This window comes from Cyphomyrmex costatus, unplaced genomic scaffold (genome assembly GCF_001594065.2).
Source record: "Cyphomyrmex costatus isolate MS0001 unplaced genomic scaffold, Ccosl1.0 scaffold33, whole genome shotgun sequence".
NCBI classification, from domain to species: Eukaryota; Metazoa; Arthropoda; class Insecta; order Hymenoptera; family Formicidae; genus Cyphomyrmex; species Cyphomyrmex costatus.
In genome coordinates, this window is record NW_017277450.1 from 146,993 (window position 1) to 174,695 (window position 27,703).

Sequence of the window (27,703 nt, forward strand, 5' to 3'; positions counted from 1 at the left end):
CGGCGGATCAAACGCATGATATCCTATCTTTTACTTTAGAATCTCTAGACGTATCCAGTCGAGGTGTTAATTTTAATTACACAAAACCGCTAGTTTGAGATTAGTCCCAGATGCTTGTCCATAAATTGCAATCGTGCAATGCAAGTGGCATTATTTATAATGACTGTAGCAGAGTAGAAGATGTCTGGAATGTTATCCCATTCGTCATGAGATATTGAACGGTTTTTATAATAAAAAGATAAGTACACCTAAATTCACTTTCTTTCCGCAATCATCTCTTCGTTCTGCTAACGTCTCTTTTCTGCGAAATGGCTGCGCAGGAACCAAGAGTCCAAGTCTACGTCAGTCGCGATCGCTCGGCTTAATGCAGCGAAGCCATCGCGCTGCGTCACTTTCGTCAAAACAAGCCGAACATCTTTTTCGTCGAGCCGGTGCTCCTCTTCTTCCTGGCCGGCGCCATGTCCGAGTTCTCGCTCGTGGCGACGATCTGCGAAGTCGGAGTTAGTTTGCTCCGTACATGCTCGTCCAGAAGCGCCTGCATGTCCATCTGCCATTGTTCCAGCTGCTGACTGAGCTCAATCTTCTGCTTAATCGCCTCCTTCAGCTGACTGTCCGCCTGCAAGATATCTATCCGCGTCCTGGCCAGCTCCACCTCCACCCTATTCTGTCGGGCCACTGCCTGGTCTCGCACCTTGTAAGCTTTCGCTACGATTTCATCCTTCGTCAGCTCGGAATGTTCGATATCGCACCTCGCCCTGTCACGTTCCTCCTTGGCACCGCGCAGTTCAGTCTCGCAAACGCTCAACTTGCTCGTAAACTCCAGAATAGTATCGCCGCGTCGCTTCAGTTCCTCCTCCTGTATCCTGCACTGCTCCCGAGAGTTCTCCAACTCTTCCCGCACTCTGTGAAGTTCCACCGCCAATCCTAATTCTCCTGGTGCTCCTCTACCTGACAGCGCGAGATTGTAGACTTCTTCGACTAGTTCTATCAGCGCACCCGGACAATTTGTCTACGAAGAAAATCATTAATAGAACAATAGATATACTGTACGTAATCATAATATACAGGGTAACAAAAAAGTATGTCCACAACGTTTTGTGTATATTAAATTATTAGTATTTACAAAAATACAAACTTTGGAATGTTAATTCTATTAAATACTATAATATATAAAATAATAATGAACGTTTGAAATAATCTATAGCTTTGATATATGTACAAATTTTAAGACACTTTGACATGCATTAACGATAGCCGCAATTTTTTTCATGAATTCTACCAGCCAATAGAGTCCTTAATTCGATGAATTTTTTTTGATGCAGTTTCCTTATATTTAATAAGATATAAGTATAATATCCCACAGTTTCTTCTTTTTTTAATATATGTACGATATTATCAAAGTAGCAAGTTTATTTATTATTTTGACATTAGAATGATTTCTTTAATGTTATTCTGATGAAATAATGACAAATAATGTCAAATTGTTACTTGGATGATTTGATAAACACACAAAGCTTTGTGGTCACATTTTTTGTCATTCTGTGTACTTATAATTTAACAAAATATGTGAAAAGAATTGCTTACCGGTGAAGAGTGAGTCTCCCGCTCGTTGGTGCCCACCTCTGCTTCGGAGTTGTTGAGATTAATCACCAGCATGGACTCGTCGCAGTCGCTCTGCAAACCCGAGTCGTCCTCCCCGCGTCTCAGATGAGCACACAGCTCCCTCAGCCGTTTCGTCACCCTCGCAACCTCCGTTCTCAGGCTTCCGTCTTCCTGTTCCCCGAGCGAATTGCCGCTCTCTTCGCATTCCATTTCTGCTTGCAAAGACCTCGGTGTTTTTTGTATCGAACCGGACCGAGCTCTCCTCTCTGCCTCGATAGCTGCCAATGCTGACGCTAGCTCGTCCCTAAAGGTAATAAATGTAGGAGATGGAAGATTTAATATTCTATGTGTTCGGTTAGACTTCAGAATGTTTATATTTGCTTTCGAGAAGGACATTCGTTAATGTTACATCCGACAGTTGATCGTGCATTTCACAGTAACGGCTGAGTATGTTATCGTACGATTAGGCCACGTAAAGTTTGATAAAGCAAAATAAACTTTCGCAAGTTCGATATTAGAATTCGAAAATAATCGTAACATTGAGAAATCGACCACTTTCGCAAACATTTATTTCGGATTCGCAAGAATATACTCTTGCGCACTAAAATACTTTTGCGTAAAATAATTAAGCATAAATCTCCCTTGAAAAGAGACATTTTACCGTTTCTCTTTCAAATCTGTATCCGCAATCCTACATAAATACATTTGAATGTCGTATACATATAAAAAAAAGAAACTAGCTGAAAAATTTTCCGGTGACTGACAGAAATATTTTAACATGTCAAATATAAATTAAGTACAAAATAGATATTAGCAGAAAATACAATGAATAAAATTAATTATAAGGTATTTTACTGTTAAAATCCGGCGTTTATTCGGTGAAGGTGCGACTGTCACGCACGTGGAAATGGATTTTAAAAACATCGTAGAATTCGAAATATCTAATTGTGAATGGATCATACTCAATTGAATGTGTCTCCGCATGTTAATTGAATCATAATAGCCACATGTACAGATCACGGATTATAGCCTCACCTCTCTTGCTCCGCCACTCTGGCACGGTGTTCCGCTTCGTGGCCGAGCCGCTCCACGGCCGTAGCTCTCTCCTCGGCTTCCTCGAGAGCCGCGATAGCCCTGGCCCTCTCCTCACGCAGCTCCAAGGACCGCCTCTCTAATTCAGTCCTTTGTGCGGATACTAGTTGTACCTGAAACGACGTATGAATGCAAATTACATGAGTGATATATATTGACAACGCTTTCTCATATCGTCCGTCATTTCTTTGTTTGAATTTGGTTTAAGTTTCAGCTTAATTCTCATGTCTGTTCACTCAGTTTTGCTGAAGTATCTAAAAATTTAATTAGATACAGATCTAAAAATAATTTTGTTGATTTATTAAAATAATTATAAAATATGCTCAAGCATGATAAGCAATGCTGCAAAAAGTTTTGATAGTCTAATAAAAAAAAAACTGTTCTGTTAAAGTATTTTTTTTTATATAGAAACATGCAGATAATATAAAATGTAACGTTAAAATATAAGTGTATAACAAGTCGCAGTTTAGGAGATACAACTCATATTTGTATTAATTTATTTTTATACACGTCTAGTTCAGTAAACTTCTAGTTTTTTTTTATAAACATCTAGTATGCACGTCACGAACGATTCATAAGAATCGACATCCGGTTACTATACTTGCTATTATAAGGCGAGATGAAAGGACGACGAGACGAAGCAAATCGGGTCGACCAACGAGGGTCACGTTCATTTTTATTCGATGACAGAATTTTCCCAGAGATTGTACGCGTAAAATTCACGTGCGAACACGAGCAACGATTACCGCTTCCTTTTCATAAAAAGGATGCTGCGAATTATTCAGCAAGCCCCACCTGAGAACTACTCGGCTTCCGATGGATAATGATTAATAACGATAGTTTCCGTTCCACGCGCAATTAGAGCAATTAAGCGAAAGGGAAACCACGGTAAGAAATTCGTTAATGAATAGAAAAAAGTCAAGTTTTTATATGCAAAAAAGATTTAATTACGTACTGGGATGATGTATGATAAGATAATGTAATCAAGATTAAAAATTAACGTTTACCTCGTCTCTGAGGACCTCTAGGCTACTGACGTGATCCTGCAGGGTGGTGTTCCTGAGAGCGCAATTTTCTCTCAACCTCTTCACTTCCGCGAGCAACTGCTCCTCCTGTTTGGCAGCTTCCCTCAGTTGATCGGCTAGCCTCGTGTTTTGTGCCGTCAACTCCGCAACAAGGGTGGTTTGATCGCGTTCTGTTCTCCTCGCTCTCTCATTTTGCTCTTCCAACTGACTCCTGAGGCTCTCCACGTCAGTTTGGAACTCCAAAGCCCTCGCCTCGCTTTCATCCCTGGCTTCTTCGAGTCTCCTCCGCAGTAGATGCCTTTCCTGCTCCAAACTCTACGCATAAAAAAGATGTTTCGGATTGATTAGCAATTACGATGAATTCTTTTCTTTCAAATAAGAGTGAAAACACAGAGTGTTGCATAACGCATAACGCATATAATGCATAAGAAAATTAACCAATTAAGACTCTCCATTTCCTTCCTTTTCATGAAATAAAAGATCCGATTAGTTGATTTTCTTATGCTTCATACATTATGCATAAAGCGAAGGTCTGTGCGTCGGTCTTATTAATTTTGTGTCGACTGCGGAACAACGCAAGTTTTTACAATCTTTGCTTCGAAAAGGTATTTTTAGTATTTAAAAGGATTCTGACATAAAAACCTGTTGGTTATTCCTTTCACGAAATCGACGTCTTACATTCAACCGTCACTCAAAGAACCGAGAGAAAAAAAGAAATTCACGGCGTGAGTCAGTGCACATGCATATATTACATTTCTCGACATCCATACTTACGCATAACAAGATCAAGATAATGTAGATAGATAAAGTTTGAGAACTCGGTGAAAGGAGTTGGCAAATTTATTAACGTACAATTAAACGCACAATTTGACCAACTACCTCACTTTTCTTTTCTTTAAAGACCCAACACTTTCCAAGATTAAAAAGAAAAAAGGTACATGGCGCGAACATTTCTTTCTGCAATTATCGAATTATCGCGGAATAAAGTGAAACTAAACAGAGAAAAGATGCAGGGGATCGGAATTGAGAGAAAAGAAAAGATTGAAATATTTGTCCTTCGGCACGTAAGATCGTCTGGAAAAATCTCCGCCGACAAAGGTGCGAACACGATGCATTTGTGCATAACAAAAAGACGCGATACGAGAACTGGTTTCATTGCGGGTACACACGGCAAGCCACACACGTGAATCGCTTTGTTCCCATGTGGAGTTTCTCAACCTGATGCTGGATAACGCGCATCGCGGCTAGTAATGAGACGTAACAATCGCAAAAACACGGGTGGATTCTAAATGAAGCGTTAGTGTTAATCAACTTCATTTACTGTTGCAGTGAGGCATTTCTGTTAATTAACTGCAATACTAAGATTAAAAAGCGACGTTCGCGCAATCGTATTACGAAATGTAATATAATCTTACGAGAATAATATTTTATGTACTTCTTACTTTATCGATAATTCATTTTTCAACTTCTGATACTTTTCTTCTAACATTGTTTCTCAACATTTCAACTGTAATCACGAATTGGATCAGCACACATCATGTTATCAAGGTTAAATAATTTCTGTCTGAAACGAAGATCAATAATGATAAAATAAGATAAAACATGATTAAATGCAGTTTACTTGTGATGAAACAACAAGCATATCATGATTTAATTACTGCTTGAATTCAAATCAATATTATTAAATATTTCATCAAAATGAAGTTAAGAACAGATCCATATTAATGGCTCTAAAATTATGCTTGAATATATATTTATCAGACAAACAAAGAGTTCGAATGTTATGTCACCTAATAGAGCAAGAACGACAAATCGCCAAACTACTTTCGATTGTCAAACGTCATTGTGTTCATATAAAGTATGTAAAACATACGTGTCTAGAAAACATTGTATTTTCGCGTACAAAAGAGGTTGATATCGGTAAGATTTATCGAGTTGGAAGGCATGGCCTTGGTCTCCCATGGTTACTCATCGACCGATCGCCAGCATGCCCGCAGGTCTACAGTTCACCGATCCCCGAAGTCCGCAGAAAGCCAACGAACAATAGACATCGCTCGACGGACAACAGGACAAGAAATTTTTGCAGAAGATATGAGATAAAAAGTGTAAAGGATTATTAGTCAAACAAAAATAAATTTAGTTAAAGAGCACGTAAATTTCTGAAAGTTACATTATTAAACTCGATGTGTAATTAGTATAATATGACATATGTTTCGGTCTCTGTATTAGACCCTCTTCGAAATTTTGAACATCTGAAGAGGGTCTAATACAAAGACCGAAACATATGTCATGTTATACTAATTACATGTCGAGTTTAATAATGTAACTTTCAGAAATTAAATGTAATGCTCAATTTTTAATACCTACAACAATTTTGTTCTTCTTTCTTACTTAAGAGTGTATGAGTATATTTAAGTATTAATTTTAACAGAACTTTCTGATATAAACAATGCTCAGTTCAAATCGGATTATGTCGCAAATTATTTAAAATCGATTCTTAAAAAAAATATCTCATATTATTTCAAATTATATAAATCATGTTTAATTTTAAAGTATTTATTTGTAATTCTTTCAATTGATATCTACACAAACAATACTTTAACATCGGAAGAATACAAATTTTGTTGCAGAAATTACAGGTTTGGTGTTAATAAAGAATGAGAAAAATTTTAAAAATATAGTACTGAAACGTTAACTAATATTATAATAGAAAATTATAATATTGATGTAATCATTACATCAATGTTATAATTTTCTAATAATGTTAATAATTAATTAATGTTTAAAGTTTAAAGCATAACGTAATGTTAACGTTTTAATAACATTATATCAACATTATAATTTCTATTCTTATTTCTAATTATACATTCCTACTCCTGTTACGTACAACATATGTTATATTACTCTTATATTGTTGATTAGAAAATTATAACATTTTATAATATAATATCGATATAATGTCATTGTTAGCTGGTTTATCGAAATAATAAATAAATATTTATCTCTTATATAAAATAAAACTGTAGCAAAATATTAAAGACTAAAACAAGTCTTCAATTTTGTTCCTCTTTGCGAAACCAAGTTATTGCGATTCCAACCGGATCCAATCTGATTGATTTATCACGAGAGAACGCCGCGTATTCCTGCGCATCTAAGGAGACTGCACCTCGCGACTTAGACGCAACATGAATCATGGTATCTCCAACAACATCCCGTTCACCGAATAACACCGCTCCAGTTGCGGTTTTTGTGCTTTGATACGACACCGTATAACACATATACGCTACCAGCCAGAAATACCGGTGCTCACGGAAACACGCGCGTTGAAATCTCTTGAGTATGATGAGTCACACTTGGACCGAACGATTTTTACGGCCGCTCGGACGTCGCTTCCTTCGCGACCGAGCTGCTCGTGGTGCATGCAAGCGGCTCTGAAACGGCCGACGGACAAGCCGAGACCGCGAGCAGCGGTGCGAGCTGTTTGGAAGCACACACTTTACATTATTTATTTAGACTGCGTTACAAGTTCAGAGCATGTTAGATCGGCACGCAGTGCAAAATCTGGCACAGCAGTTCCCGACTAGGTTTTAATGAGAATGCGAAACATATTAAATACAAGCTAGAGGTTCTCGAAGAAATTGGACATAGTTTAGGCAACTTCTGATTACACCATATTTTTTTGAATCTAGCTGTTAAAGATAGAATGAGATATCTTCGTATCTCAATCTATCTTATGTATAATCTATCTCTCGTTTTAGCTTAAGCACAGGTCCAATCAGGATAATATCGCTGGATAATATCCATCTCCTACTTGAGGATCTCTATAATATAAGCGACTTAGGCGCGTGTGATTCGCTCTTGTCTGCTTAAGCTTAAACGTATAACCGTTATATTTACTTAAACACTGTCGAATGATACACTATCTATTTGTTCGCGACAAGCAATGAGTCATAGATCCGTGACGTTGGCGACGGTGCGCCAATCCGGTTGCGTCTACAATTTGCAAAATGCTATGTACCGCACGCGAACGCGAGTAATTGCATACGGTTGCGTCTTTTTACCAGCGATTTAATGCCGTTGCCAAGTGGAGACGATCCCGAAGTCGTGACTCACGACTCCTGTCTAATTCCCAATCCTTCGCTCGTCCCGTTCTTGCAACACGCCGAGGACGGTGTCGGCATCGATGATAGGAACGACGGCGCATCCCGTAAAATAACAGTTCGATAGATTGCAAAATAAAAATTCAGTGCATCGTGGTCGTCATATATACCGCGAAGAGCCCCGACTGGCACGAATACGTTACTGTTTTCGATCTAGTCGAGCCTGTCGTGCCTTTCGTGTCTGCGCGCTATAAATGTATTATTCCTATAATGTTAAAATATTCAAGAGATATGTTATAATTAACTTTTAAATATTATATATTTGGAGAGAAAAAAGAGAGACATCATATTATCAGCGTTGACTTCTTTTTTTTCAATTTTATTACTTATAAAATATATATAATAATTGTGCATTTTTTTTTAATCTACAGTTGTTTACTTTTTAATGTACTTGTATACCTGTAAAAAATTCTTTTCTAAATTTCGCAGATATGAGATTATGTAAAAATTAAGTCTTCCTGACAAAAGAGATGGGACCAAATTTAGAGTAAGAGAGCCGGAGACGCAAAGCGTTCTCCATTGAGACCCGTCACGCCGTCTCGAGCTCGAGTGTTCTGAAACTTTCGTTCACCGTCATAAAGTCGCGTGATCGCAGCGAAACGGATATTTCGCTCTTATTGCAAAACACACCGATCTCCGGCCCTGGTTCGATCTATAATTATAAGGTATGGCAAGTGAGATCAGTGGCGCAAATGCTTGCCAATGTGCGGTTTAATGGGCACCCCCCCCCCCTTTCTTTCGTTTTTTGTGCCGCTATTCCAAAGAAAGGGACAAACATGCCTTGAAACTGAGATGTCTGAGAAACGATCGGCGTAAATGGAGCTAAAAAATTTCGAGCTCAGTGTCAGATGCCAATAAAATATTTTCTATTAATTCAAAACAGCTGCGATTGTTTTTTTATTCATTATTTATCTGATTTATCATAATATATTATTCATGATTTTCTCGCAATTTCTTAAATGTCAACGAATTTATCGTTGATTCTCACTAACAGATAGCACATCCAAAGCGAAGCAAAGGTTTTTCGTACAAAAGCCAGCACGCCATTTCAGACATAAATGACTCGCGGCAACCGTGGGAGATACGACATTTTGCGGATAATCGTGAATTAATCACCAACTATAATATATTCTCTCGGTGGCGTTGCGGCCAGCCAGACCGACGCGCAGGCATTATTGCGTCGCACCTCGTTCACTTTCCCTCGAAGAAAACGATAATGCCGAGCGCGCGCAATCGGACGGAGCGGAGTAGAAGGCGAAGGTAGGGAGGTCCGTAATCGCGAGGCAATGGCCTGTGACGAGTCCGGCGGTGATCGCCAGCTAGCGCGCAACCGGGTCCATCCGTTACGTGGAACGAACGTATCCAGCAAAAACCAACGCGGGCGGCACAGACAGAGTTATCCTATCTCCAGAGTTAACTTGTCTCTCATAAAGAAATCACTGAATTTGGCGATATTTCCAAAGAAGAAGCGAAAAGGGATATATTGAGTGTTCTTCAAATGTATATATATAATCATTTCATAATACAATAAATATATGAAATGATGTTGTTTTCTTCGATAAGCCTCTTCCTGACAAAAATTTATACCGCCACCTTCTTAATTTTCGGTTTAATTTTGACAATGAAATTCTAGAACAAATCTGTCATATACCCATTTGAGATTAACAAAAGGATCTTGTACCAATAATATGGAAAATTAAGACACGAGTTAGTTTTTACGTACAATGTAGATAAAGTTTAAAATGTGTTAAACAAAAGATGTCAGACACAAAACTATAATGTCCATTAATTAAGCCTTGTGTCTGTGACATCTTTTGTATTCATTATATGTAAACTGTATTATATGGAAAAACCATAGTTTTGGTAAATATTCAATAATAAATAGCCTTATAACACATCTTTTGTTTATTCACTAAAGTATTCAAGTACAGTTTTCACATATAATATTAGCTTATGATATGAAGAACAAAATGTCATAAACATAAAAAGCTCAAAAGCTATCCATTGTTCAATCTTGTATCTATGACACTTTTTGTTCAGTACATTATAAACTGTATTATATTTGTGACATCTTTTGTTCATTATAACTATAGTTTTCACATATAATGTAGTTGAATAAAAAATGCCACAGATACAAAACTCAATAATGAGTAATTATTGTATTAAGCTACTGACGTATCAAAAAGATGTTCTATATAGATTAGATACACCATAGCTTAAAAACTATTCATTATTGAGTCTCGTGTTTATGTTATCTTTGGTTTACCACATATAAGCTATATTATGTGTGAAAAGTAACTCATTTCATGGAAATCTCATTTTCTATATAATTAATGCAGTTCCTTTTGCTTTGAATTGTTGTATCTTCACACTTTTTTTACCAGTCTGATGCGATTATTAAATTATCGATCAGTTAAAGCGGATATTCGTCAATTGATACAATCGCACAAAGCCACGATCGACAGATGAATCCGTACACAAACGAGAGTGAAGAAACCCGCGACAACCGCGCATAGTTAAACGTTGCGTAATTTTTCACGCGGCGCGTTTATCGGCCGTGACGATGTAAAGAAGCGAGTTAATTGGATCGGTGCACCTCGCTAATCGATTCCATTATCACGCGCGTGGGATAAAATTTCCCAGTCGGCTGTTCTTTCCACCGAGGAATAGCTATTACAGAGCGTGGTCGAATTTATTATTCATACACTTCGATCCACGGGGAGAAGAATCGCCGGAGTTGCTATTATAATTATTCGCAAAGAACGCGGCGACGCATGCAAATATTATTACTCCTAATAATGTAATTAATCCTACTTTATTTTTATCAAAATCCAAAACGCGAACACGCTGAATTCGAACGAACAACTATTGTTAGATATTAAAATAATTCACTGATTTGTTGTCATTGACTTTTGGATTTAATTTAAATGCGTTATAAACTAATTTCACTTACACATACACAAGTGCGAGTTAATTAAAACATAAATATTTATAATTTTGTGATTTTATTTGTGAATGACAAATAAATATTTGTGATTTTTAAAAGATATACCTTACAAATACGTAATTATTTTATGAATAGTAAAATTTAAAAAAGCTAACACTGATATGACTCTCTCTTTTCCTCCCTTTATCTCTTCCTTTCTCTAAACGTATTCAAAATTAATTAAAATATCTCTTTTTTTTAGTAGATGATTTGACTTTAATTTAAATGCGTGTAAACTAATAATTTCACTTGCATGCACCTTTCACGAATTCTAATTTAATCTTATCCGCTGTTTTCTTAACTGATAAGTCAAGTATCATTAATTTTCTTCGTTAAGCATTTTCTTTTGTAAGATGTACGCGTAACTTTCCTCTTGTAAATACACGTTTATGATATATGCCACATTAATATGCAAAATAAAATAAGAGTAATTCCGCGATTTATTTTCGCAATAGTTATTTTTCCACGATAAGATAACCTGTCCCACGTGCATGTGATTTACGCAAATGTAAATGCAATTCCGGTCCGCTACCTGTTCGGCTGAAAACTGTTATAGAAAAAAACCCTTCGAGATACATATATTATCTAATGTTTGATGGACCGTAATAAAATCTCCTATGTGCCTGTCTCGTATTATGCAATTTTATTAACGAGTGGCGAAAATGCTGCTTAGATAGCAGTTCTTACGACACTTATGTTAATGTAATAAAGTATGTCACATTCGCGGCTGAGGAAGTAAAAAGACGAGCCACGGTGACCAGGCGGAAATGCAAGGCGCAATCATCATTGCAGCGAATCGTGAAGTTGGTTCCCCCTCGCTGTTTCGTATGCACGAACGCGTATGTAATTAAGACGCGGTTTGATGATACGCGCTAATTACGATAAAGTCACGGCTGTCAGGTGTGGAGTATTCGGGAATACTTTGTCGGCGTGATAATATGGCAAAGAAAAGAATACGATTGTAGTAAGTGACTATTATTACTGAAAAATGTTGATATAAAGTTTTTAAAAATATAAGGTTTTTAAACGGTAATGAGAAATATATCTTGAAAATGAATAAATCAGAAAATTATACTATTAGAACTCCAATTATGTCAATTAAAATTTAATATTGATTTTTAACCAGAAAATTTTAATTCGTCCATTTTCCAAGAATTCCAATTTATTAAATTAAACATCGTTCCCAATGTGAAAATCATTTCTTATATTAATATAGAAAAACAAAATTTGATTTTATTATTATAATACAAAAATACAATATAATATATAAATACAAAAAAAGTGATTTTTCATCACTGAACATATTATGTGGCTCAATCTCGTGCATCAACAATTTTCGATAATCACATAATTGACGATATATACTGAACGTTCTTTGCTGTATCGAGAATCCATGAGATACTGAATTCCTTCTCTGTTTCTAGATCACATCATAACTGCGGTATATAAGAGAATGCACTTAGTTACAGTTAGCGTTAATCAACGGTGAAGCAATCGACTGTAAAGTCTTGCATGAAGTAGCGTTCGTTGAAATATATCTGTTGTAATTACAATAGGACTCACTGTTATCAACGAGCATATACATGGACGTAATAGCTGGAACATTTTAGCTGTTAATTAGTGCTGTAATATTTCTCTTGGATCATGTGGCAATATAAGATTTTTAAAAATAATTAGTCTACTGCGCGAATTTTTAATAATTTTTCGTTTCATATAAAAGTATCACAGAATGTTTTAAATGTCGATGCTCCCAATTAGCGCTAATACAATGAATAATCTTAGCGAGTCGCGGCTAAAGACGCTAAAATTATAACGATTAAAACATTAGTATGTAATTTTGCAACTGTACTGTTAAGTAATTATGTAAAAAAATGCGACAGATCGTTAGCGGATATCTGATTAAAAATGTTACACGAGTGGCTTACGTGAGCTTGAGGTATAAGCGCTAATTAATTGAATCAGTCCGCCTGTCACCATATAATCGTGGTCATTATTAATTTATAAAAGACGCATGACTCATCGACAGTTAAATCACCGTGTTTATACCAACGAAATTCGCGCGGTTTGCACTTTCGCAAGTCTCTCAAGGCCGCGACCATTCTCTCCGAACCGTTGGAAATTGTATGCTCAATGAGATAAGTTTTATCTTATCGAATCACTTTGAGTAAATCGCTAGCATCTGTTTGATAACGAGAAAATTTCGATGAACGAATAAAGGACGAAATCTCGAACGTGTAATTCAGATCGTAAGAAACTTCAACATCCAACAGAAAATTCGTCAAAAGAAATTGAACCTTTACTTTCTTTCTTGAACGTTTTCAGGTCGCCCTGCTTTCTGTTGCTTCAGTTATGTTAAACGGATGCCAGAATAGACGACAGTGACGATTTCACGGTAAAGTAGGAAATTCTTGGCCTAGAACGCCTAGAACAACCTGGTTTGAATAAACGGGTTAACAGCCGCGTTACGTCGTATCGTCGTCGCGAACGACAGTCATGAAAATGAATGCACGATTTTTCGCGGCCAAATTTTCATCTGTCATGGTATATGACTTCTCGACGCTGCTGATATCAAATATCGTCTGAAGGAAGATATGATGTCATAATATTATTAGTTTGATCGCGAAGAAGCTCACGTTACTTGGCGAGACCGTGCGAGCAGAAACTTGGCTGGCATAATATTTAATTAAACGACGATTCACGTTAATGAGACACTCAGACGCAATAACAGAATATTACAGGCAATGCCCGCCGTGTAATTTGTGTGCATTGTCGGTGCGCTCATATGCATTTTTCTCATCGCGCGACTTACTTTCCGCGCGTGTAGAATAATATTACTCAAGCGCGATAGATAGCAAAATAATCGGGTCAGTGGAGTCGCGGAAAATCGTGAGAGACAAAACAAAAGAGAGCACGGTCTCTTCCGTTTACTCCGGTAAAAAAAATATATATATTACAAGCGGTAAATCGCGACACACGGAGAATAAGACCTATCGCATGTCAAACCGCAACGTGACACTCGGCGACCGGTGTAGGCGGTGTGAAACAAACCGAAACGCTAACTTTCTCTGGGAAAGAAAGAAAGGAAGCTATGTATTTTTTGGAAAATTGGCTATAATACAACACTTCAACGGCACTAACTAAATCTCACAAATGATATTTTTTTGACACTGGCATACTATTAACTTTACTTACATTAACATTCTTCTGGGTGAAAATTTATATTTAACTCACAATTACGTACAGAAAGAACGGTTTTACGGTAAAGCATCTAAAAATTTAACTAAACACATCTCTGAAAATTATTTTCCAGACTGTTAAAATAATTATATAGAAAGCTCAAGCTAGTTGCTAGACTGTCAAAATTTGTTGCAGCGTTGCTCACTTTGTTTGACTTTTCTACATAATTATTTTGATGGTACAACGAAATTATTTTCGAAGTTGTACTTAACTAAATTTTAGATACTTCAGCAAAATCATTCTTTCCATACAGTTATGAAAATTACACATCTATGTCCTCTCTATTAAAGTATAAGATATAAACCTCCGTTTTATGGCGATACAACAGAGAAGGATTCAAATTTTTTTACTTAAATTTAAAACCTTATTACCAATCATACAAATTGTACAATCATTTAAAATTTTTCGCTTCGTTCCAAATAATCCGTTGTTGTAGTTGAGCAAGTATTATTTTTACACTTTTTTGTATCTACTGTACATATATATTTAAAGTTAAACTTTAATGTAAAAAAAAACTTAAATGTTAAATAATCTTATAAAATAAATGTTATTTTAAACTACTAAAATTGTATACTAAACTAAAAAATACATAGGAATAAAATTCACATACGGTACTGTTCCAGAATTAAGATAAGAGATAAGATCCATTAAAAACAAGGAGCGGAAAAATAAGATACGGTTCTAGAGATAGAGACATTGTTCTCCAATTACTCGAGGTATGTTTAATGCAATTCTGTAATACATTCAGTATTAAGTAACTCCAGGTAAGTCACGTCAAAACGACCTTCGGGATAATCATTACGGCCGATATTCATAGTCGGATCTTATATTTAAGACCGTCTTAAGTTTTAAGTACAGTCTTGAGATGTCACAAGCCAAATAGAGCAGTATTAGCATTTTAAAGCATTACTTAATATGATTTTAAAGTCAGAACCGACTATGAATATCAGCCTACACCTCTCAACGATAGCTTTGCCATCTGTAATTGAAAGACAGCGATGAGAGAGAGAGAGGAGAGAGAGAGAGGAGAGAGAGAGACGGTGAAACAACGGCGATATAACTAGCTATTGTGGGTGCGTGTGCACGCGGGCGGGAACTTTGTTATTCTCTTCTTCGCGGAGACACATCGCGAGAGATGCAATTAGGAGAACAATGAGAGTATAGCTCACAGCTCCCGACCGTAATAGCGCTGCGGATTTTCTAATCTACCGATCTCTCATTCACCATCCGTTTCTTGCGCCTTACGACAACGGGGCTTTTAGCGTCGCGACGCTGTCTCCTTTCCACCCGCGTAACATCCCGCCCTTTTCGTGTCCTGCCCTAACATACAAAGGAGATGGTAACAATCGCGCGAACTCGAATGGGTGGTTAACGGTACAAAAACAAAGTTCGCCTATGCGGCATCATGATGTTCCGTACCGGCAAACCAAGAAAAACGAGTCTGTGAAGGAGGCAAGAGGGGATAACAATCACTTTAATCGTCGCTTAACGGTACGCAAGTGTGTTAACCTTCTGATTATGGGCTGGATAATAGCGTATTGCTAGGTGTTTTTTTTCTTCCGAAGTGATAGTCATTTGCATTAAAGCCATGAGTGCTCGAGTTGTTTAACGAGTTAATCTTACCTTATCTTATTTTAGAAAAAGAGCAAGAGGAAGCAGGAAATCATGGATTATCGCTGCTGTGCAGCTGAACGAAGAGCCATATCTTGGGATTTAGGAAATCATGGAAGCAGGAAATCATGGATTATCGCTGCTGTGCAGCTGAACGAAGAGCCATATCTTGGGATTTCAACTTTCTACGATTCAAGGAACAATCACGCGGCAATTACCTCCCGGTATTTGAAATAATTTCTTTGGCTGAATACTCGGCGGAGACGTTAAATGCACTCATTAGAAACTGCACCGACACATTAGAAATGATCATGACATCTTGGTGCGGTGCTATCTGTAGTCGGATAGTTGTTAATCAGATACGACCAGATACGACATTTGGGTGAAACTCAGACAAAAATCGTCCCTTGCGACGATTAGATTGTAACAGCTTCTATTAATCTTTCAGAGCTGACGATGAAGAGATCCATTCATTTTTAAATCACCCCTACAGAAATTTAATGCTGTAGAAGATATAGTGATTAATTAGTTATTTTTAATATTAAAAACACTGCTGTTCAATATTTTTAATAGATATTTATTGTTAGAGTAAGTAATTTTTAATATCAGTTACACTTCTATAAAATCACTTGGAAAAATATTAAGCAATTTTTCTTCTTGTTGTTATTATCTATACATTTGACCAATTTGGATCATTGTTTTAGTATTCATTTTTTTTTAAATACAAGTTATATCATTCTGGTTCCTTGAAATTAATTACTGCCTTTTAATTACCTAACATAAATTAAATTTTACAGAACCAACAACGCGATAACGGCAGTGTTATAGATCCTGGTTCTGGAGAGTTACTCCTTAAACATATTTCATTGAAATCATGTAGTTTTTAATAGCGATTTTCGCTGAGCAAAACTGTGCAATATTAGCGTAATCGAATGCAAATCGGTTTACATATTTATAGAGAGAGTGTTAATAAATAATTAATCCTTTTAAAGTTATCATACGATAACGAAGAATATGTAATTAAAAGAGTTAAGTTATTTATTAATACTGAAAATATATAAATTGTTTTGCATTAAATTGCGCTCAGTATACACCAGCGTTACACTATAATTTTTCCAGCGGAAAACTGTATTTTCTTCTGACATTTAATTTTTTTTCTCATAGCTTTTGAATATAAAATGTTATGAAAACGTTATTTACTCGTATATGTATTTAAAGAATTAGAATGAGAAAGAGGTGGAGTGACCTTTTTCCGAGTTGGCCTCTCGTTTTGTTAATATTAACGAAGAACGACGCAATTTATTCCGCCTTTCTAATCCTACTTTAAAGAAAAAAGGAGACGCAAAGCAAGATAAGTATAACAATTCTCCTCTATTGTTGCCGGCACAAATAAAACGTGGAAAAAGCGGTCTCGCCGCGCGCAACCGTACGAAACAATCGCAACACAGCTGACGACTTCGTAAACGCGACCATTGTACGGTCACGCGGCTAAACAAGAGCGTAGGGGAGAGTAAAGAGGGTAGAACGTTTCTCGAGGGGTTTCGGTCTAACGGTCTACTTTTTTCGAGGCCTTCCGGTCCGCTTCGTGCCGATCCCGCTCGTCGTCCTCCGAGCGCTAACTTCTTCTTCGCTTGCGCTTCTGTAATTAGCCCTGCGTGGCTGCGGACTATTATTGCGTACCGATACGGACCGCAGTGTTTGCTTCACGGCCTGGAACCTGGCCTGAAGAACGAACTGGGTCAGGGTGCCTCGGGAACGAAACTTGATAACGGTTTTTCAATCTTGCAGAATTCTATACATCTCTCCTATGCGATTTATTTTTTTTAGAAAGTTGAACTCATACGTGATAAATAGCAGCTTTGCAAATGCTATACAAAAATAAAGAAACTGAGAAGAAACTAATATTATGGAAGAAAACGGGATTGAAATTAAATGCAAATCTCGTTGCGAATATCCTATCATCGATAGACGATTATCATTGTGCCGCGCGGAAAGAGAGAAAGAGAAAAAACAAGAAAGATATCGTTTTCTGACACAAAGAGAAATTTTCAAACTTCGTGGTCGGACAAATTTCCTTTTCGTAGGCACTCATGCGAGGCAAGAAAGGTCCCGCCGGAAGTATAATATAACAATTAGATAACTGCTCGAGAGCGTTGGATCGCCCGAGGGAGGATTATAAAAAAAGATGACTTTTCCTCGTCGGAAAAAGTCGCGATGGAAAAAGTTACGATGAAAAAGTCACGCTTCCCTCCTGGGGAGATTATCTCTATCATCTCGCCAGGCCCATAGTCGGTTGATCGCGATGCTCGCGTGCTCTCCTGCTTTGCTGAGTCGCGAGAAACATCGTTTAACTCGTTATGGCATACCTGAGAAAGCTCCAGGATGCGTACGCGAGCAAGTTAGACCAAACGTGACTTCATTTACATCACATTCCGTTTCTCTCTCCGCTCGAAACCACCGGTCGGAACTATTGTGTACTCTTTCGTTGCATAATGAATTCTGCCACCGTTCATTGGTAACAATAGATTACATGGAATTATCTTGTCGGTGTTTATATTGTGCCTTCGTAACTTCATTTCTTCTATTTTATCTGCTCAGAATTAGATAAAAGTAAATTGCTGCGCGCATTTTATTATAGAACACTTCATGCATTCCAAAAATAAAAAAAACTAAATATATATATGCAAAAAATTTTTTCTTTTATATTTTAATTAAATGACAAATTTTTACTTAACTGTTGGTGATATTTGGCTCATAGCCCTTTTCTTCTTATATTTTTATATATGCAAAAATTCTTTTCTTACTTATTGAGAAATTAAAGAATCAAAACATGTCACTCAGAAATACGACTGTTAAAAATTTTCAAATAACAAATAATTTTACGATAATTTTCGTCACTGATTTGCAATTTATATCATCATTTAATATAAAAACTTTAAAACATGATATTTTAAACAGTACTAATGTAAGTCAAGTGAAGTGAAGTAGACCGAAAAATGTTAAAACAATGATAAATAACAATATTTGTAATATATGGATTATATGAAAAATGTTCTAATTATGCGCACCAACAAAAGAACTCAAGAAAAACGGTATTTTAATGAACAGAATTTCTGATACATTTTGTTTGTTTTCACCAAAATAAATACTATTCTTGTTAGGTCTTTTTGTTGGTTTAATCAGAATATCTTTCTCTGTGTATTAGGCTATATATTAAGAAGTTCTACATTAGATCTCTTCTCTCTTTGTAAAGATTCTTTATCTAATTGTGAGCAGTATAATGAAATTACTCGTTAGCCGAAAACATTTGTGTGGCAGCCACTACATCTCATCGAAGCAATGCAAATCCTCGATCCTATTCTCTCGTCCCCGAATTGAAGCGCGAGACACCAATGTCGACCGTGACAGTCTAATTAAGTGTGCTTAATTAGCACACCTGCATCTCAAGGTTAATGGGTGATCTCGATTTTTATACCGTGAGCGAGCCACAGATTCCCAGGTCGACGTCTCAGAGATGCGGCGTGCGAAACTGTGGCTTTCTCAAAGCGCGAAGAAGCGCAGCCTCTCCGCCGAGCGCAGCGTGTACCATGCACGCTTACATGTATATACAACACCTGCTTTTTATCGCTGGCGAGAATCGGACTGCCGAGCAGTCTGCTTTCAGACGACCAATTATACAACCACGAGCACTGTACTGACTTGGAACGGCTTTCGTTACGACTCGCGATTGCGACCCATTTCTTTTCTCGCATCGCAAAAGCACGCGCGTAAAGATGAAAGTGTAATTTTGACGAAAGCGCGCTTTTTTGTCCGCATTTCGATTTCAAGAGCAGGATTCTTGGAGATTTTCTCGGTGATAGATGACGACCGCAAATAATCTACGGTCTGTCCGCGTGTTAATTAACGCCATCGTAAATCAGGTGGTAGGAAAGCGGCGTAATATACGGCTCTCTAAGTTTCCCTTTGAATAAATATGATTTCAAGCAAATTTAATAAAATAAACTGATTGTTTCCAGTTTTAAACATTTAATGAGAAATTATTAAATATTTTAAATTCTCTTTAAGTAAATATGTATAATTATAATTATAATGTATATATATCATATTTATATAAATATACATTTAAGTCAATAATTATACGGAAACAAAATAAAATAAAATAATAATATTAGTAGAAGTCAAGTACAAACTACTTCGAGGTAATTTAATTAATCGTCTGTTTGATAATAATGCAACTATAGCATCTAATTATTTACATGTTTTTAAGATGTAAAAGTAAAAACTTGTATTAAAATAATTATCTAATTTCAGGAAAGTGTTGCTAATTAAATTATTCGCACATTTATCAACGAAGATGGAAACAGTAATTCTACACAAAAATTGATTTTTCGCGTGCGATTCATTAATTATACACACTCATAATTTACCGTTTGGCGTAACTGATAGCGAATTATGAGTCGGAATGACTGGAAGCCGATCGGTCGAGGAAACGATACGTACGTCTTGTCAGTAATTCGCGATGCTTTCAACCGATTCGAGTTGTATAAGGGACTGCGATTATTCCATATACAAGCGTGGCGAACTTAATTAAAGACGAAACCGGAAACATTAGATGGCCCCACCACTGACGTTCGGTCTGGAACGTGCTATCGCCTTCACGCTTAATATTTTACGCATGCAACGTGCGTTCAAATGGTATACGAACACGAATAAACATGCTCATACATTGACCAGGCGTCACAGATAACAGCGTGACGTCAAGCAGGTGCAGGCGCACATTACATTTGTACGATGACGCAATTAAGTCTTACTCATCGCTATCGATTAAATATTCAGAGACATGTCGAGGAAAAGTAGAAAGGAAAAACAGTTGTAAATGTTATTTGAATAGTGAGAAATTAGAGGTGAGCAATTAGAAAATTTTCCGGCGAGTTTCTCGCTTTACATACAACCGCGAGAACGGTTTGTTCGAAGAGATCTGTCCTCACAGAAAAGAATAATTAGATCCGGAAGTAAAAAGGGAGTCACGTATTGTCATTTGGAAGAAGGTAGTTATCTTCTCGACTGTTTTCTCGCGGAGACACTATTGTGAGTGTTGCGACTGTGGTCCTCCATTCTTTTCGTGTCATATATTAATACAATATATAATCTATATTCTTACTTTAATTAACTACTTTTTAACGTTTAAATATTGATAAAAGTATTAGCGTTTTCACTGGTTGCTGCTTATGTCTTATTATCGTGCTATTTCTCATTGTCGGTGCACTATAGAAAGTGTAATGTATAAATGCAAAAAATTTAAAGTGATTCCGGTAGCCATTCTAAGTCGCGCACACACCACAAGCAAAAATTAAAATAAATATCTCAATATATCGTGTTACATATTCAACATTCTATTATAATATTTAATTATCGGGAAATAGATGAAAAATTTGTATTTATGTTCGTTGTTCCTTACATTAATTTTATTCAATGTTATTAATTATTACTTTAATATTTAATATTTAATCCCAGAAAAGAACTACATTCCATTTGGCGCTTGCAATGTTCTTGGAATTATTTCAATTAATACAACCAAACACTTTTTTCTGTATATTGTTTATCAAATGTTGAACAAAAACAAGTGACGCTCGCGACATTGCGAGCGTCAAGTGGAACGTACTCTAGATTAGAGGCTCGTGCCTTCTCTCATCGCTCGTTGCTTGTCTCATCGTATCTAGGTGTAGCTGTGCTTTCTGTAACGGGTAATTGTCCAGATCCGATTTAAAGGGCACTAGTAAGCGCAAGTCTTCTCAATACCGAGGTCAAAAATAAGGTGACAGGCAGAATACGGAAAGATAGGGGAATATGGGTAGGCAGACGCAGGCAGAGCGTAGTGCCGGGCATTGTCTTTGGGGCCGTTGGTTGTTGCTTAAGTGGCTTGTTTCCACGCTTTCATGGCTCTCCGTGGTCGTCGACAGGAATAGCGTTGTCCATGTACGAAACGCCGGGTGCTGCGCCGCCGTGAACCCCGTCCCCGGATGCTTATTATTATTAAGACACGATTACACCAAGTTTTGAATTAAATAACACCGGCATAGAGCGAGTGCGAAATATAACCACAAAAGACAAAGAGGAAAGTTCAATTAGATAAACAGTGTTAGTTACCTGCTGAGCAACCGAATTGCCGCAACCTACGCTAATTCTGTCGAAATCTACGAGAAACGTATAAATGATGAAAAGAATAAAAACGCTCGAAGCAATGGAAATAAACGGTGCAGATTGCAAAGTTTCTTGTTTGAACAAATTTCCGCTGCACGAAAAAAAAAACGATTTTAATGAAGTATCTCAAATACAAATTAAAAAATAATTTTGTTATAGAGCATCAAAATAATTATGTAAGAAATAACTAATGCTACAAAAAATGTTGATTTTTTAACAATCAGCTTGAACGGCTTACATAATAATTATTTTGATGATTCAAGCAAAATTATTTTCAAATCTATATTTAGTTCAATTTTTGGATACTTCAGCAAAACCATTCTTTCTATACTAATTCAACGAAGCATGTCGCGTATTCTCGTCGAAAATCGGTACAAAGAATTATTGTTCAACTTATAGATAAAACACCAAAAATCATAATAGAATAATTTTATATGATGTCAAGTTAAAGTTATTTCAGAAAAAATTATAATGATTCAGTACACTTTTGATGATTTTATTATAACTTCAAAACTATCGTTTAAAAATTATTGTCACGTCAAAAATTTATCTCAAAATTATTGTTACAAATGTATCAAATTATTGTGATTATTAAAATATGATTTCAACTTGATCTTATTTTGATTTTGTGTTGTACATGGAGGTGAATTTTTGATCGCGTCTACAAATCATGGCAAAGAAGAAAGAAGAACACACTTGAAATTCAGACTTGTGTGTCTCGATTTGGAACAAAATTCTCAGTGATTTTTGTTCGCTGAACTTTATTTTTTTTTTCTTTTCTTTGTGATTCGCAGAGGAGAGAATAGTCATTGCAAGAGAAGCAATAATAATACTCGACGGTAAATGAACAGCTTGATGTTTAAGGCGGACATGAGTAACCCTAACCGTCTCGCTTGGCCGTCTCGATGTCTCATGAGTGTCGTCTATCTCTTGGAAAGACACAAAAGAAAGAGGAAACGAAACATTTAAGGTAATCACATGCAAACAGCCGTAAAATAAAGGCAATTATATAAAATGAGAGAAATTGTATTTATTCCAACAACGAGTGATAGCACATTAAGAGAAGTAGAAAGATTGCGTTATGATAAAACACGTTGATGAAAATGTATCAAATTTTGCAGCTTCTAAGCACAATTAATTTAATTAATTAATTTAAATTTTAATAAACCATATCGTTTATTGATACATACATCATTTGTTTACCTAGCAAATTGTGCAGCCTGTATAAATAAAATTTTTACTTTAGTATTTTTTATTAATATTTTTATCTTTTGTGTGTATATATTTAATCAAAAAAATGATATGATAACTTTTTGCATCTGCATTCGGTTCTAAAGTAAATTATCTTTCCGTTTACGAAATCTATGTCTATTTACAAAATGTTCCTGCCTTAATATTAACAATTAAAATATAGGAATCTTTTCTATCCTCTGACTTCCGAAATTGGCTTACAATTAGTTTCGTCGCTTATTTCATTTGTCCCTCATTTCTCGAATAAAAGGCGCAGCACGCATTTTCGATCTTTCCGACAACGAGTTCCGCGTTGTTTATTGTCTTATGTAATCGGCGCGCTACATGCTCGCATACATCACGGCAACAAATTTTCCGCAGCCGCGCCGGCCGGTAGCGTAATGTTGGAAAGCGACCGTGCCTGTTAAACATGAAGGTGAAAATATATCCGGCCGGTTAACGTTAGAACTGTCTTTAATTTTGCAATTGTTCGGCGTCCGTTTCTCGGACCTTCGGCTGCGCCATTGTTAAGAAAGTAAATGCCGAGAAAAACCTTCGTCCGATTATCTCTGGATCTGCATTTACATCAGCGACACGAGTGACTAGTAATTTGCGATAATGCAGTCGGCAATTTTCATCACGTTTAATGATGCGTGAATGACATGGTCCATGCTTTCGATCGATCGATAACGAGATGCATTTAACTCTATAGAATGACACGTGAGCGATTCTTGTTGTTAAAAGCTAATCTGCAATGTACTCTTTGCTTCCTATTTCTTGCTTCCTGTCTTTTGTTCCTCTCCTCTTCGTAACTGTTTTGTGAATAATCGTATATCTTGCTTATATGTACTTTTGAGACTTCTATCGGAATTTTCTATATGAAAGCTAAACGTTTCGCGAGTTATCTCTATCCAAATTCATTTATTAGAATGCCAATCTTTCGTGAACATTACAGTTTACTTCGTCAGGGCAAGAAGTAGCCTAATCAGTACCAATTTACTGTCTTACGTAATCTTTATCAGACTGCTCCTCGCCCTGATGAAATAAACTGCAATATTCACGAAAGATTGACATTCTAATAATAACAGATTTGAACGGATAATCTACGAAACCCATGGTTTCTATATATAATAAAATCATGTATTTTATTTCTATATATATATATATATATATATAGTCATGTGTTTTTTGTCTCTTCCAAGCTTGTCAACTTTATCTTGGGCGAGAGAAAAAACGAGGGAACAAGATAAAAGGTAAACAGGCAAAAAAAAAACAAAAAAAAATAAGAAGCAAAGTGTAGTAGATTAGCCTTAAAAGGTTTCGAAAAGAAACATCTGACTTTAAGTAGATAAAAATATTGAAAGTTATTCGCAAAAACGTATTATCTGTATACAATTAACGAGTTTATCAATCAGATAAAACATGTGTGTTCTAGCGATAAGTTTAGTAATGTAAACGTCTAGTGATGTCCCTATAATCGTCGCAATAGGCAGATCCTCGAAAAGCTGATGTTTACATGGTCAGTGAGTCATTTCAGGTTTCCGAGTCCATTTCGTCATAAAACTGGTAGCAATGTAATAAGATATAAAATCGAAGGAGGATTATAACGTTCGCGAAAGTGGAGCACGAGCTGGTTGCAAGTTGCAACGCGCCAACTGCTGCGCCGTTGCACACGTGCAACGAACGTATTGCATTATATATATGCGAAACAGAGCCAGATTCAGCGTATTTTTCTATTACAAATATTATTTCAGCTCTCCGTGTCTTCCTCGTACGAAGTGTAATCCCGCAGGCGTGTCGAAAATAAAATTCACCTCGTTAAATCGGAAACTCGGTGCGCTCTCTCTCTCTCTCTCTCTCTCTCTCTCTCTCTCTCTCTTTCTTTGCACTAATTAATTTTTATTTAATAAACTCCGAGCAAAAAATTATGTAAGCGTTATCTCTTAACTGCTGGCGTGGACGATAAATTATTCTCGTATAGTTATGTATTTCGCACTTAAGAGAGAAAACGCTCGAATTACATTTTCATAAATCTCTCTTTGCCGAGCGACTTGTGCATCTCGCACAAATAAGCAACTTTCATCTCAGCATTTTTTATTAATATTTTATTAATATTTTCATCGTTTGTCTGTTTGTATTGAATTGAAGAAATAATAATCTTTTTCTAAGTCTGTAATCAGTTCTAAGGTAAATTCTTCTTCCGAAACCAATTATGAAACGAACGTGCCAACTAAATTTGTGTTAATCAAAAGAATTTAATTGAACTCTCAAAAATTTAAATAAAAAATCAAATTCGCCAGAGCAAACGCGAGTAAAAATACTCCGCGTTCACTTCATGCGCTATAATTTAAACATATGGTATATCGCATATTAAATTTTTCCTTACGTCAAAACTATCGGATATATTTCGTTCTCAATGAATTTTTTTTCATAATATGTACTCACTTCTAATTTGGCGGAGTATTCCTCGACTAAGGTCTCGGTCTGCTTCGTTAACTCCTGATTCCTTTCGAGCAGAGCCTTGCCAAGTTCAGCAGCCAGGACGAGGTCTCTCTCGCGTTGCTTCAGCAACTCGGCTGGATCCTGCACGATGTCCTCGTGATCCAACGAGTGCCTCCTCGCCTGCAGATCCGATATCATATCTTCGAGAGCGTACGGCTCCGTCTGACTGTCTTTCTTCGGCAACATCACGAGTTATCGGTGTTCCTTCCACGACACAGCACGACGTAACGTCACTTCTGTTTCCGTCACCAGAACGAACTCGCGGTTCTCGATCGATATACGACGAAGGAGGAGGAAACCGCGTCAGGTGTACACTTCGGCAACAACACGTCAATTGTATTCGGACACGGTGTGATAATGTTAGTGACGTCACGATCGACTTTCCCTCGTAGGCATCGCGTGGTCGTGCGTGGGCAGCGTCAAATTATCGAACGCCATTGATTAGCTGAAATCAATTAATTCCAGGTTTTCACTCTTATTACGTTTAACACTCGAAGTGCTAAGCAGACGGTATGATATTGTATAGTCGTTTGGATACGTGGCGTTTAAAAATTAAACGAACTAAACCCGACAAACTAGTTTGACCGAGTCGAGGAACCGAGTTCAACTTTGTGTAGAACATGTTTTTAATGTTTTTATTAATATAATTTCAAAAATGAATTGTGAAGGATGTTTAAGCCGCTAAGATAAAATTATAATAATTATAAATGAATGATTAATGAAGCTAAATGTGTGTTTACAACATATAATTATAATGAGTAGACTTATATATACTATACGCTGAGAGAAAATCTTTGATACTTGTGAATATAATTGCATGATAAAGTAGTTATAATTAAGAGCTTCCTTTTTAAGGTTATTATTTCTATAACGATATAGTAATACGTTATAACTCTAAAACTATAAATTACTATAAATTATAATTAAATTATGGTAACTGCAATCATCTTTTTCTCAGTGTAATTTTCTGTTCTTAATTTATTATATTGTTACGATTTATTATTTCTTATTTTTTATTAGATATAGAGATTTTATTGAAGTATCGCACGATGAAAAAGTAATTGCTATCAAGCAAGCACTGACTGGATAAATCATTTTTTATAAGATTTGTTTATGGACGCTTCAGCACTAAGAAAAGATATCTTATTTATTTCAAATTAGTGATAGATGTCATTTAACGTTATCACGTTAATGATAAAAAGAGTAGAAATACAATACATACCACCTATCGTTAATTTGAAAAAATGAAATATTTTCCGCACTGAAGTGTCCATATACAAATCTCTATAAAAAGCTATTTATCCAACCATAAATGAATCTTATCCACACACATCACTCATAAATATTTTTTCTTGATATAAAGATCTATGACTTCCTTTCTTTTCGTGTAATTACATTTTAAATCCTAGAATTCTATAATGAATCATTAACTAAATTTTATTTGCTAGCTTTTGATTTCAGATAAACAATCTTCTTTTCGTAAGCTTTTATCATTGAAAGATATGAGGAAATATACGTGAGCAAATATTATGAGTGATTTATATACTTTCCTTATTTTCTAACACGGCTATTAAGGCATACAATGACCATCAAAAGAAAAAGAAATAAATTTGTGTATATAGTATATATATATATATGTATATATATAAAGGGTAAATCATAAATATGTTTTCATATTTTATGAGCGTGTTCCTATAGATGAAAAGAAAGAATAAATATTTTTATGAACAAATTAGATAACAAACATTTCATTGTTAACATAATGAACATAAATATAGTAATATCAAATAATAACTTTATTTATAAGTTTCAGGTGGAAATTTTGTTTACGACGCTCAAGAATTGTCCATCATACATGGCTGAATACGATTTGATACACAGTTATTTCAAATCTATATTTGTATCCATTATTTCGACGATGAAGCATTTGCGATCTAGTGTTTGTATATTAAGAAAAAAAAATTGCTACTATGACCATAATTATGATTATTATTGTTATATAACGTTATCCTCCAAAATGACTGTAAATTATAACTAAATTATAGTATAGTAATTAA

General features: G+C 36.0%; 1 protein-coding gene across 1 annotated transcript; it reads right to left on the minus strand.

The window, feature by feature from the left end:
• Positions 1–25,832, minus strand: LOC108775879 (bicaudal D-related protein homolog). Its single transcript, XM_018542336.1, has 5 exons — positions 25,590–25,832; positions 3,702–4,034; positions 2,638–2,807; positions 1,585–1,906; positions 1–1,009 (listed from the first exon to the last, which is right to left on the minus strand). The coding sequence occupies exons 1-5, from the start codon at positions 25,830–25,832 to the stop codon at positions 398–400; spliced, it is 1,680 nt and encodes a 559-aa protein (XP_018397838.1). The 3' UTR covers positions 1–397.
• Positions 25,833–27,703: the final 1,871 nt, after the last annotated feature.